Here is a 14,616-nt window from a genome sequence, read left to right as displayed (position 1 = left end):
CTATCATTGGCTGCTCAAAAAAAAGAAAAGAAAAGAAAAATAAACTGTTTAGAAATACGTGAAGTGAACACAGCCGTAAGGTCTTTGCATCTCACTGGTTGCCGGTTTAATTTCCAGCCGCAGCGAGACCATTCCTAATGGGGCAGGAATGCAAAAACTCCTGTGTACCTTGCTTTGGGTGCACGTTAAAGAACCCCAGCTGGTCGACATAAATTCGAAGCCCCTCTCAACAGTGTCGCTCATATCTAACTGGAGAGTTTCTAGACATTGCAAACAGGAATGTTTATTGAATCCCTCTTTAAGTGTCGAAGATGTGACCATATCACTGTGCATCTTGAGAAATTGGAAACGCAATGACGTGTCTTTTTTTTTTTTTTTGCTTATGCCCTGAGATCAGCTGGTCTCCATTACCTACACAACAAGTGGTTGCGGTGTTCTCAGAGAATTATTACTGCAGTGTAATATAGGTTGGCAAGGTTGGCCAGCCTCTGTGAAAACCAGCCAAGGTATTTTGATGCTTTTCGAACGCTGCCTACGAGAGCTTCACACCTAAAACCGAATGCAGATCAATTGAGAAGTCAATGCGTGCGGGGTAGAAGATTCTCCCCTCCTGCTTTCAGACTTAATAAGTTAGTCAAGAGCCTAGGAGGTAGCAGAGCGGGACCGAAATTCTAAAAAATCTGAAGCGCTGCAAGCTGCTACTAAGTTACTCTGTGATCTGCAAGGCTAAGAATGTAAGCTAAATCAAAAATTGCCATTGGTCTAGCTACACCCAAAAGCTCAACGCACGCTTCTAGCAGGCATTTAACAGTCAACATCAACAGCCAACAGCAGGCTATTGAATGGTCAGATCTTACAATAGCGCGCACATTCCACGGTCAAGGAAACGAAGATTTGGCAATGCATCAAAATAGCGAAGGAAAGCACGCTATAGAGAAGATTGCGCACTCTGTAAGGGTTTCCTCTGGCAGGCTTCTTTACGTTTCCAAGCATCGGAGCCAAGTTTGTCACCTCTTGGTTGAAGTGACCAAATACAGGAGGAATGTTAAATATCTGCATCGCATACATTTGTTCGGCACACCACAGCAAATATAACAACTGGTTGGGTGCAGGTACAGAATTTATTCACGACATGTGTCAAGACTAAAAACACGTGCAGTGTAGTTTCTCACAGTTAGTAACACGGGCAACAGTATTTATCAACACGCTCATGCAACGCACAACAAAATCGCAACTTGGCAAGTGTTCATGCACATGCCATTACGAAATGAAAGCGACACACCAGCGGATGAGTAGAAATACGAGGTGCACACCGTTGCAGCAAACTCCACCACAGCTTCGTGATTTGCAGCGAAAGAGTTCATGCGTGAGTGTGCTGGCAGAGAGGGCAGGTGCATCAAGTGACGCGCGTGATAATCCATATATTAATACCAACATGGGACATCATATGTAGAGTCCAAGAAAGGTGTCCTAAATTAAAAGCCTGATGAACGTTGCGATGAAGCGAAAAAAAGTCAATGTAAAATATGACTATGATATTCGGCATCCATTTATCGCGTTCAAGAATTAAAAACCGCGCGGCGGATACACATAGGCATTTGTCCACCGTGCATTGAGGCTGCTGGCACTGTTTTGTAATGTAAGCTGTCTACTCGCAGCTGTGACCAATTTTGGGCAGTTATAAGTTAACAACAAGGCACGGTTGGCAGTATGGATTCGCTTAATTTTTTCACCAAAGAAACAAAGCGCAGTACTAGCGTAATCACTTATTGTGTGGTTAAACTACGCACAGTACAGCTTTGTATTGATTCGATGTAAATATTTCTCTCTTATTTCAGTGAAAATATCTGCGGACATTAGGAAGGAGTGTTCCCATTTTTCTACAGAGTAAGAAAAAGCTTTAGCTTCTAACGAATCAGAATCAGGGAGCACATCAGCTCAAGCCTTGTTAGCCTCGTGAAATGTCACTGCCAGTGAGGCTGAAATGTATTCCGTACATCGCGCATGCAGGATATGCTGCTTTCTTTTTTTTTCAGCGATAAGCAATGCACCTGTCAATTCCATGGCTACACCAACAAACTGCGCGTCAAAGCTACAGGTTTACAGTGGATTTTTAAACGCCACCAAACAAGTTCAACGTCAGGCGACGAGTAGCAGGAAATGCAGTTTGCTCAACACTTTTGTGCTTGACAGGCATTCAGATGCGACGACATAAGCTGCTTCACCGAGCAGCATGTTGACCTCTTCGACGCAGTTTGTCTCAGTGGTGTGCCTCAATACTGCCGCATTGTTTTGAGAGAAGTGGGTCGGCGAAGCAGTGGTTGGGAAAGGTTCAGCACTGGTCATTAGAGCCGAGAGTGGCTCTTGAGTGCCACTTTGTGAAGCGGGCTCAGCTCCAAAAGCACAGCGCCCACGCTGGGACACCCCTCGCACTCGTGGCTCCAGCCAGCGTTTCACGAGATCCTCAAGCTCGGCAGCCCCGTCCTTTCCCACTAGCACTAGCGTGCAGTGCAGGAGACTCGCACGAAGGGCACCCCCATAAAACTGCATACAATGTTTCCACGAGAAGTATCACGCGCAAAACTGGCCTACAGGCTATTTGTGGGCAGTGAAGATCCTAACGCGTGGCTATGGTGGAAGCCAGCGTCATTGCCTCATGCATGCCATACGTAGCTCAAACAGATGCATAGCTCGTCGCTCATCTACGATGCATAAAACCCACTCAGCATTTGCTGCCATGCCATTTCTACAGATGCAATGTACAGTCGCCGACTGATTTTCCAGACTCCAAAAATTCGGACATGCTCGATTATTCGGTCTGCTTCGCGATACCGCCATTCTCCCCATAGGTCATAATGCATAACTGCCGAAAGTTCGGACACCTTGCAACCTCTCATCTGATTTTTCGAACACTCCTTGAGCCAACTCTATCGAGAGCACCATGCACCGACTCTGACCGGTGCATGGTTTGACTTGCTGAACGCCAATTTTGTTTTGAATGGAGCTTCCTTGCTGCCCCACAAGTGGCGCTACTGCAAATCCCCGCTCATCATCATCGTTTCTGCCTGGTTTGATAGAGCGGTTCTACAGCAGTTCCGGTTTCAGCTTAGTAAGCCATGTCAAGACAATCCAGCAGCTGATTTGTTTCTTCGTGCACGACGCTGCGAGTAGGCCACGTTTTTCATTTGTGCGACTGGTGTCGGCATGGTGGTGTTTGCTTTGTGTGCTGTGTCGAGGTTCCGGTGATCCAATGCGGCATACGGAAACATCGCGTCAAGTGTCTAATGGCGCCGACAGTGCCCGTGCAGACTGCGCTGGGGAATGCCGGCAAGCAGGTGCCGTGAGGCCTAAGATTTGTCGCCTTCTGATGTGCTCCCTACCAACACGGAAAATGTTCTGCCGAGACTTGCGCAGTGGTTGCATTGCGATTCCGGACACCGTCTCATTTGACAGTTTCACAGATGCTGACACTGCTGTACTGACATGCGCAGAACTCGACGACGGCAAGATCATTCGTTAGGTTTCTGCTAGACCGCCGGACGATGACCGAGTCGGAAGGTGACGCACCATGTGCTACGCTGCCGTCCTCAAACTGCCCAAATACCTCAAAAGGATCCCGGCACATATGGGAGAAGTTACCATGAATGCCCCTCCCAACCTCAACGAGAAGGCTCACCGAGTCGCGCGAAAACTAACCCACCGTGGCACGGACAGTGACGGCCCAACACACCGCAACCTCCAGGGAAGGGGGAAGGACTGCGGTGGAGGCGATGGAGAAGATGGAGGAGGCAACGACGACGAAGAAGCGATAAAAGACAGGGACAGACTGGTCACGTACCACGACATACTGACACACTACATGAAACAAAGAGAAGCATACCCACAACCCCACAAACAACTCGACAGGTCTCAAGAAACAGATTGGAGAAGATTGCAAACCAGAAGGTTCCGGAACCCAGTACACTTAAACAGAATAAATTCAACACAATATCCAGACGCAAGCTGCAAGCTCTGCAAATACGAACACGCAGACATGGCACACATCTTGTGGAAGTGCACACAGATCAGTTCAGTATACGTAGAGGACAAGATAGAACCGGACCTTCTCGAGGAGCGATGGCTAAGCACTTTGACCAGCTCAGAACATCACGACCAATTATGGGCTATCCAGCGGGCCCGGGCAGCGGTGGAAAGGCTATGCCTCACCGCACACAATGCCCGGGTGGCCTGAGCCCGGGCTGGCAACCTCGCAGGTCCTTTTTCCATTAAAGTTTTTTCCGTCCGTCCGTACGCCGCCGTCGCATGTGGAGCGTGTACAAGCAGTGACTGTGCTTTCAGCCGCCTATAGTGACCGTATGACCCTCTCCGAGATTCAGGCTTATCTGATTGCGCATAAACAGAATTGCGTGCAACGGCGCATTCACGATTTATTCAAGCCTACTGCCGAGCCCGAATAAGTGCGTGGAAATTAGGGATTTCATTTTTTCCCCCTTAATCTGCTTTTTCGGACACCTGTTTATTGGGACATTTTGGCAGTCCCCGTGAGGTTCGAATAAGCGGTCGGCGACTGTAACAGGTCGCAAAGCTTTTCCTGCGACATTTCACTAGACGAAACGTTTCGTCCAGAAGAATTCATCAAAAATCATTTAAAATCATCGGACACTTCGTACTGAAGCCACAAAGTGGCCTCTTACGTCACTGGGTCGGTGGCATGTAAAGGTGTAGCCGTAAACGATTGGTCCAGTAGTCAAACATTTACTAACACTTGCTCATTTTATGACAGCACAATAAGTCTGAAAACAGGTTCTCACACGCACACTTCTTGCCAGAACACAGTATTTCCCTGTAGCCTTTTTGATTGAGGGAAGAAGGTAGTAGTGCAGGTGTCATTTCGCCATTGCATTTACATTGCCCCTGGACTGACGAACCACCGCTGACAGGAAGGTTAATAAGAGGGTATCATGTATAACCTGCCCAATTCTATATGCCTTCTTCGCATAGAAAAGAATGAATAGTATTAAGATACTAAATTAAGAAGAGGAACTCGCAATACTTTATTACTAATGAGCAAGTGTTTGATCTCAGTTTTAAGATAACAAAATTAAATTATGGGGTTTTATGTGCCAAAACCACTTTCTGATTATGAGGCACGCCGTAGTGGAGGACTCCAAAAATTACGACCACCTGGGGTTCTTTAACGTGCACCTAAATCTAAGTACACGGGTGTTTTCGCATTTCACCCCCATCAAAATGCGGCTGCCGTGGCCGGGATTCGATCCCGCGACCTCATGCTCAGCAGCCCAGCACCATAGCCACTGAGCAACCATGGCAGGTGATTTCGGTTTTGTATCCATATATTGTAATGGTTGGAATCGGGCACGAAATAGATGGTAGCTGGCCCAGGCCGTCATCCAACTTATCCAGGCTGAGGACGTTGTTGACGGGAGAGACTGGTTCTCATAGAGAACAAGGAATATGGGTTTATTTATAGCATTTACATAAGAATGTTACCGTTCATCAGTATAACATGACTGAAAGAGGAAAACACACTGATCAGCCGCACAACAGCTGCTTATAAACACTGTCCTCCCTAGATCCCTACCTTGGTGAGGGAAAAACGGCCGTTCAACCTGCTACCAATTCGGAGCGTTCAAAGTCATCATAGCCGACCCGCCTTTGAGGGGAGGGTTTACACACACTTCCGCACAGGTTTCACTGACCACGCCGAGGTGAGTGGGTTTTCGCAGACACGGTGCTTGACCCGAGCAGGCGCCTCTTAATCCCAGTGTTAACTCTGCAGACAATGGCCGCTGCGTCTGTCCATGACTTCTAAGCTGCACGAGACAGCAGCGCAACATATCTTCCAGGGGCTCCCCTGCTTCAAACAGCCTGTGGTGGCCACGGGGAATCCACAAACAATACTTGGACCGCCAACCTTGTTTAGTCATAGCAGTGCGGAGGGGGTGTTAATGCGGCGCACCGTCATCCCTACAAAACGAGTCGCCGCGGCAGGTGGGGAAGACTTCCACGGTCACTTCTGGGAAGCTCGCCCCGCTCGCAGCTGCGGCTGGCTGGAAAAATTTTGTAGGTCGGTACCCTTGCAGGCCGTTCGTAACAATATAGACAAAATCTGCCGGGATACAGTTAAGTGACACTGGGATTCCTTGAAAGCTTTTTTTTTTTGCAGTCGTACCAGAGGCTGGTCGCCGGATATTAATAGTATCGAAAAGTCGAGGCTACATAACATGTTAGCAGTAATTCAATTAACAGAAAGAGTGAAACCAAGGAGAAAAAAATGGAAGGAGCCTTCTGTTTTTTTACCTCAACTAGGGCGGGGAAGGGGCCTGTAAGATAAAATGGCATTAAAGCGTCCTCGTAGTAGTCTGGAGCCTTTTTTTCTAATGTCGAGGTGTTTGCTATACCACTGGAAGGATGGAGAGATGAATGTATAAGGATGAACACCTTCAATTGGGTGGCAGCACATGCCACCTAGCCGTGACTAGTAGCAATGGCCGTGGCGCGTAATATAAGATTATTTTAAATGAAACCTGTGTGATAGCAGTATAAAAAATAAATAAATACGAAGGGCAATTGTCTCATTACTGACCAATTGTTCACAAGCACCGCACGGGTGGCTCCTCGTCTGAAATGCCATCAGGAATCACTAGAATTCCTGTGAGATGCCTGGTTACAGGCATTTACATAAATATTCTAGTACAATGCCTTAATGCAACCCACCCAGAATTTATTTTAAATGATCAGCTAGGGAAAAAAAAATCAATGACTAAGTGGGCGTGAGACGATGCAGCGCTCCTTTAAATAATGCCATTCCTGGAGCACAGGAGCCTGTTCCAGTAACTTCCGTAATACCGTATTTACTCGAATCTAACGTGTACCTTTTTTCCGGTAAAATGGGTCCGAAAATTGCATGCGCGTTAGAATCGAGTAAGACCCTAAATCCGCATTGCCATATCGCCATCGGCATGCATAAAATGGCCACCTCGTACGCACTTCTAGCCTAGCTGCTGTAGCTTCCTCCATGTGCATACCTGCATGTTGTACGTGTAAACACGTGCTGGTGTAACCTAGTCTACTGCCTGTCTTCCCATTTTCTACGTTTATTCAATCAACATGGAAGCGCCAACTGCGAAGACACGCCGAGTCCACCATGGTGCCACATTTAAAAGGACAGTTATGTGCACGGATACGGACGGAAATCTGGCCACCGAAACTTGCATGAGGGACTCGCGCAAACAGAAGAATATTTTCACCACCAAAGCAACAAGGAAGGGTTTCAGTGGACTGAAGCAGGGCCACTTCGCCGAAATAGAAGAGCTGCACGCGGAATACATGTAAACTTAAGCAGGGAATGGTACAGCGCCCTGTGACAACCGATCTGCTCAAAGTAAGGGTGATGCAGTTAGCCCTACAGAAAGGGCTAAGGCAGAGTGACTTCAAAGTGAGCAGGTGCTGGCTATCAAATTTTATGAAAATAAAAGGCTTTTCTTTTTGAAGGCAGACAGGGATATGCTAAAGATTGCCTGAAGAATATGAAGAGAAATTGCACAGTATTCAGCGGTACGTTTTGAAGTTGCGCCATAGAAACGGCTACCACTTCGGACAGATTGGAAATTCTGATCAGACGCTGCTCTACTTTGACATGCCCACCACCAAAATAGTTGAAAACAAAGGGGCAACGCAAGTGCGTGTTTTGTATTACGGCAACGAAAAACCTTCAGTCACCGCAATGCTTTATTGCACTGCAGATGGGGACATGCTGCCCCCATATTTTATCTTCAGACGGAAGATGCTTCCGAAAGGAATCGTGTTTCCGAGTGGTGCGATTGTGCGCGCAAATGAAAATGACCACGGACTTGTCACTGACTGGATTGATGTTTGGAGTAAGAAACCCGGTGGCAGTTTCGGTCTGGGTGGTATGCTTGTGCTCGACGTGTTCAGGTGCCACCTTGACCAGCGCATCAAAGACAAGCTGGCTGCATGCAACACCGACCTTGTCGTGATAACCGGTGGCATGACATCGCAGCTCCCGGCACTCAATGTTTGTTTGACCAAGCCAGTGAAAGACAGAATACGGGCGCTCTAAACCGAATGGCTTGTCAGTGGCTGCCACGAATTCATGCCCGCCAGTAAAATGACGCGTGCCTCGCAGCAGGACTTGACTGGATGGGTGAAAGGTGCATGGTGCACGATCCTGTCTGCCATGGTCAACAAGGCCTTTAAAATGTGCGGGATTTCGAATACCGTGGACGGCACTGAGGATGAAATGCTTTGGTCTGTTGACAGCAATAAGGAGTTGTCTGATAGCGATGAGGAGTGATATCTATTGCCCCATGCAACTCGTACCGGCGCAGTGAAAATCTTGGCGGCAATGTACGACGCTTCCATTTGTGTTTTTATTCATTGCAACTTTAGTGTATTCGGAATAAATCTGTTTTTTTTCTAAATGAGAGAAAATAGTATTTCTATATGAAAGCATGAGGTGAGCGGTATTGTACTTTGTTTGTTGTCGTGGAAAATAGGTGCACGTTACAATCAAGGCGCGTTACAATCGAGTAAATACAGTAGGCGTCATTGTTCAGCCTTGTAGCTAAGTGTTGTAGGCAGCCTTGGTATAAGTGTACAAAAGTAAGAAAAGTAAAATAAAATTAAGATATCTAGTGGGCACACTGCTCACACACGAGTAGCTGTGCAGTCTCGTGTGTCCTGTTTGACTGTGTCCTTTTTAATGGGGCCCTGGAACGCTTTTTACTGTGATAGCAAATATATGGACGTTCTAGGCGCATTTTTTCCGTCATCGTCGGTGTTGTCGTGATGGTCCCTGCAAACTCTGGGGGCGATAACACCGCTGCCGCGCGCCTCATTCTGTATGGGCGACTGAAAGCGCACGAGGGTGAGCAGACGGTCGCGGCTTCATGTCATCTTGCATCGCGCTCAAGGAACCGGGGGGCGGGGAGGTAGGGGCAGCCATGTACTTTGACAGAAATACGCTGTCACGCGGGTTTTATCTTGGAAGCGATCTGCTTTGGAGCAGAGTCTAGGTGGGTCGACGGCTCCCATCTTTGGAAGTGTTTTCTCACCTCTCAATTTGCCTTCAAGCGATAGGCAGCACAAAAGTCCCTTCGCCCGCTGCTGATGCTGCACTTTCTCGCACCAGCGTTTAACAGCGAGTGTCCGCGGTCACCGAGTGGGATGTGTGCATGTTTGCCTATGTGCCATGACACCAGGCTTGTTTAATTTATTTAGTAGGCGAGTGTTTACAAGTTCTACAGCTGGTAAAACTACTATCCTTACTTATTATGGCTGTCTACTAATGTGCTCTCCCAATCGATGCTTCGCCTTTCAGGTGAAACGGTGACTTTTTTGCCTAATCATAGAATGGTCACACTATTAATGTGCATAGCATGACAAATCTCATGGCGCAAATTTTTTTCCTAGCCTTCAACTGTAAGTGGAGTAATCGCAGCGACGCCTGCATTTCTCTCTCGTTGCATTTCTGCTAACGTGCTGGAAGCTTCAGAGTGAGAAGCCAAGAGAGCAAAGCCCCAACCAAAAGTTGTGTCGGCGGCCCTTTGTCTCATCTCAGCACCTTGTGGTGGCCGTGGTAGACTACGCTATGCAGCACGCGCCTGCCATCTTGTAGGCCCGGAGCAGAAGACGCAACAGTGCGCAGTGCAAAAATGAAATTATTTTTTTGACTTCTTGGGATCGCAGACATAGATGGTTTTCATTTATAAAATTCAAAATTAGCAATCATGTATTACTGAGATCAGTCATTAGCGTTGGTCAGCCGACTGCTTCGATCAGATTTCAATGAGAATGTTGTGGATGGGAGAGCAAATTTCTGTTCACTGCTTTTGACACGAGATCGCGAATTCCCTGCTGCATACAGTACAGCTATATCGGGCTCGGATGTTCACAGGAGCCTCAATAACACATGGGCAATGTTATTTTTCTTTAAGTATAGAAATCCTTTGTGGGCCCCTTTAAGTGTGGTAACATTCTCCTCGGCTTGCTAGTATAGTCCCTGCATCTCTAAAATGGCTCCAGCATGAATGCTCCCTACCTCATTACATTATTTCAATGGAAACTCATTGCAGCGCACTACTTCACAGCTGGCTGCTAGGCTTCACCTCCACTGCATGAAGCGAGTGCATTGCGCTTTGATGACAAGTGGGTGTTTTAGTCGCAGATTGAGGCACTTTTAAGGCAATGCATTATATCGTTAAATTCAAGTCACTTTGCGATAGGTAGGTTCCTCTCTCGCCTCGTTTCGGGCTTCAATAAAAAGGTTTCTCAAGTGTATGATGGTGGGATGGTACCTTGTTGGATAACCAGATATACTTATAAAATGGCGAGGAAAATTGTCGTTCATTCTGCTGTAGCGCGAAGCCACAAAGGAATCCCAATAGGAGTTTCTCAGAAGGAAGGTTTCGCACTTGAAGAAAAATTCTTTATAGTATGTGGCTCACACTAAGGAGAAATGCCTTTCCAGGGTAGTTGCACAGTCTGTTGGACGACAATCAGGACTCTTACCCCACCTTACTGGTTTCCGCAGGTGCAAATAGCCATACTTGCAAAATGCTATTCAGAACGTCAACCAGGGTGCGTGGGATTTACATAATTTTTTTTGTTCCTTGCTTCAAAAGTCCTAAGTTAGCTGGTTTTTTCTCATATAAAGCATAGGGACATCACTACAGTGAAACCTCGTTCAACTGTAATTGGCCGGAGCTCGGAAAAAGTGCGCACTAAGCGGTAGTACTGCTTAACCAAAATAGCATGAAATCGCCCACGTACTTGTCAAAAACGGAACTTGGAGAGAGTGCTATGAAAGGGTAAAAAAATGGCCAGGCTTAGCTTGGTTAAGCCAAGAATGCATTGCATATTGCGCGAGTTGGGGGCCACCTTTTCCTCCGGCTGTCGTGACGTCACGTCACGTGGTTGCGCTAAAGGTCAATGGTGGCTGCCCGGCCGCGCCCAAAGGCTGAACTGAGTGATTGCAATATGCAACGCATAAAAACATGCAGCATTTATTTACTTCGCGCGACAAACATGTTATTTTCGTTTGATGCTACGGCGGCCTAGCACTGATGACAGCAGCCTCTAACTCGCTGAAGCTGTGAGCCAGCTTTTTAGCCAGCCCCCTCTTCTCGGCAAACACTTGCATGACAGATTCCGCATTGGCATTGCATATTCTCGGTGCACAGGCGCGGTAGTGTTGCAGAAATCGCGGGGCACCTTTTCATTCCGGGGTGCTGTTCTCGTCGTGACGATTGCATTTATGAGGCTGACGTAACGCGCAGCTTCTGCCACTGTCAGGCCTGAATTGCCTGTGCTGTCGCTTTCCGTGTCGTCCTTATCACTGTCACTAGGCGACACTTCGGCAACAACAGAGGCAACAATGGCGAAAAGTCGAACTTCGTAGCCGGTCTTTGCAGTCGCAGCAGTGCTGCCGAGGTTCTTCGCATTCCAAATGCCACACATCATAGTCAACAGTAGACCCATGTCGTGTGCCAGCGCCAACTTTTCGCGTCACATTCGATAGCACGAACGATTTCTAATTTTTCTTCTAAGCTAAGCCCCCCGCGTCTTTTATATCCAAGTTTCGGCATAACGCGAGTTCTCGCTTGCACGACGCCGTAACGCTCCCTGGCACGGCGCCGAAATGATGTTGATGTGGCTTAACGCAAAAACACACAGGGGGCTCAGAGGTCTTGCGCCGATTTCTGAGGCTTGTTGTTCTGCCGGACCGCCCGATGGAGAAGACACACCACTGTATTTGCATGACGAAAAGTGGAAACACTACGTGTTAACCGTATGGAATAGGTTGGTACGGTTTATGCGGATACAAAACACATTATGTTCAATGGCCGCTGAGTCGGGGAAAAGTATACTACTTTTAAAACGAAGCTACTACTTAAGCGGGTACGGATTAACGAGGTCTTACTGTATCTGTATCACCCGCCGTGGTTGCTCAGTGGCTATGGTGTTAGGCTGCTGAGCACGAGGTCGCGGGATCGAATCCCGGCCACGGCGGCCGCATTTCGATGGGGGCGAAATGCGAAAACACCCGTGTACTTAGATTTAGGTGCACGTTAAAGAACCCCAGATGGTCGAAATTTCCGGAGTCCTCCACTACGGCGTGCCTCATAATCAGAAAGTGGTTTTGGCACGTAAAACCCCATAATTTAATTTTTTGTATCTGTATCACTTTTAACTTTTTTTTCTTCTTTTTTTGCTGTAAACATGTGCCGTTATTTGTGTATCAAAAATTATAGCAGTGAGTGTCATTTTGTCGGAAAGGCACTATTTTTTAGCATTTTTACATTTCACAGGAAAAGAAAAAATGTCATCAGCACCAACTTTTTCTCATCTGTGCTTAGAGATGTACTTACACATAAAGCTTGTGCGCTTTGTGTCATTACATGCTTTTACAGTCTGCTACAAAGCTTCTGAATGTGTTGTGTTGGCTTAAAATGGCCTCCGCAGCTCCCGTTTTCAGACTTATGTTGATGCCACAATATCTTCAGATCTTAAGAACCATCTTATTCAGCTTAAAACGAAGGGGACGCCAAGCTCTTAGGAAAACAAAATGCCATTTGAAAAGTTCTTTTTCCCACAGCTTGCTGGAATAGAGGTTGACTGCACTTATAGTCTGACAGCGCGGCGACGGTGTTATCGCCCATCAACTTCACCCGGAACATCACAGCAACGGCAATGGCAAAAATGCGGCTTCAGTGCTCACATATTTGCTATTGCAATAAAAAGGCACAGCAACTGGAAAGCACCACTACATTAATAAAACGCAAGCGCCCAAAACCGGCTTGGGTAACAGAGCACTCGTGGTTCGTGCCAAAGTGCAACAGACAAACTTTAACCAACAACAAAATGATCAAAGGATAGTGAAAGATGCGTAATGTAGCCGCGGTTGGCATATGCATTTCTCTCTTCCTGGATTCCTCTTTAGTAAATGTAAAGATCAAGTGCTGTTACAGAAGTTTGCCCATTGCCGTGGAATTACAAATGAGACGCAAGATGCACAGGTGTCGCGATATTCACTACTGATTGGCGTCCCACAGACCTGAAACATAACAGCGTGCTGATGAAGGCCATCGAAGGGCCTCACGCCGAACTGCATCTGCCAGAGGACAACGCCTAGCGAGTAGACGTCGGCGCTAAACTCCGGCTGCTGGCCCAAGAGAACTTCTGGAGCCATGTACTGCACTGTACTGCAAACCTGGCTGCAAAAAGGAAAAAAAAATGAAGTTACAGAGTGCTTATGTGAGCTAAACGGTAAATTTTTAATGAGCTGGGACAAGAACGTGAATGTGTGTCGACACTTAATTCACTTCCCTGAATGGAAAGCGTGCTAGCACGGAGGCACGTAGGAACAAGGACAACACAAACATTCTCTTTCGCTCCTAGATGTGTCCGTGTTTGCACGCCTCCATTTCACATGAACCGCTGCCAACTTTCTCATGTTTCAGTCTTCCTAAGTTACACTCAGCATACTGCGCAGATGTTTAACTCACACGAGGTAGGCGCTAAGTGAAGAGCTGTCAAATATTCGTAGCCAGCAAGTGATGTACTGTTTAGGATAAAAGATTCTCTTGCAGTCTTGATGAGGGTACCGAGTTTCTACCAAAGGCAGCCTTTCTCTGTCGTAGGTAACAAACCTCGACTCAAATCGGCAATGTCCCATTCAACTTTAGACGTCGTGAATTTGGAGAAATTCAGTAGGCTTGGGGATCAACTTTTGAGGAATATCAAAAAGACTGGCAACCTGTTTTGTAATGAGTTCTTTTCGCTACTCTTTTCGCCCTTCACTATTTGCTCGGACATAGCTGCGCAGCTTTTGTCTACTAGTATTGATCATTCGGTGCGCTGGTGATATCAAAATAAGAAGGGAAAACAAATGAATCGTTATGCGAAATAGAGCCGCAGCTTTGTTTCTGGGCACCTCGACAAAAGCAGATGGGATTAGGACTTTGATGGCAAACAACGATAGCCCACACATCTTAATCGAAAAGCTTTGCGCCACAGGCTATAACAATGCAGCGTGCCAGTTCGCGTTGGTGCGCACTTTCCACTATTTTTCATCGATAGGCAAACAGTGGTTCACTCACAGCCTGCTCATGACAATGTAGGAAAGTAGTGTTACAAGCAGTGACTGAAAAGTCAAAATGGAGGCCAACAGATGGAAACACACTGCCATATAAATGTTTATTGACGGGGGCAAAGTGCCTCAGACAGTCGGGCCGATATTTCATTAGGTAGACCTATCTTTGTCAAATGCAGCCTTGTCACCCTTGGCTTTAACAGAGTAGTATAATAACTACAGATAAGAGTAGAGAGAAATAAAGCTCTATACAATAGGCAGAATGGCAAAAAAGCTAATCGAGATCTTCATCTGACAGCTGATTGACTGATTCATGAGGTTTCCCTTCCCAATATAACAGCATGGATATGAGAGACGCCTTAGGAAATGGCTGCAGATTAATTTCGACCGCCATAAGATTTTTTAACTGGCAGCCAAATCTTAGTACACGAGCGTCTTTGCACTTAGTCCTCATCGGTATGCGGCCGCTGCAGCCGGGA

General features: G+C 46.9%; 1 protein-coding gene across 7 annotated transcripts in view; it reads right to left on the bottom strand.

Annotated features, from left to right (window-relative positions):
- The window catches only part of LOC139051818 (serine/threonine-protein kinase mos-like), a 55,657-nt gene that overhangs the window by 8,909 nt on the left and 32,132 nt on the right, over positions 1-14,616 (bottom strand). For 5 of the 7 annotated variants that reach the window (XM_070528830.1, XM_070528828.1, XM_070528829.1 and 2 more), the window contains one exon: positions 13,100-13,255. In XM_070528830.1, coding sequence (XP_070384931.1) covers positions 13,100-13,255 — 156 coding nt within the window. Of the gene's footprint in view, positions 1-13,099; positions 13,260-14,616 lie in introns of all 7 variants that reach the window. The other 2 variants (XR_011509568.1, XR_011509569.1) reach the window with 1 other exon arrangement.

Source organism: Dermacentor albipictus, unplaced genomic scaffold (assembly GCF_038994185.2).
Source record: "Dermacentor albipictus isolate Rhodes 1998 colony unplaced genomic scaffold, USDA_Dalb.pri_finalv2 scaffold_14, whole genome shotgun sequence".
NCBI lineage: Eukaryota > Metazoa > Arthropoda > Arachnida > Ixodida > Ixodidae > Dermacentor > Dermacentor albipictus.
This window is presented reverse-complemented; position numbering and strand designations above follow the sequence as displayed.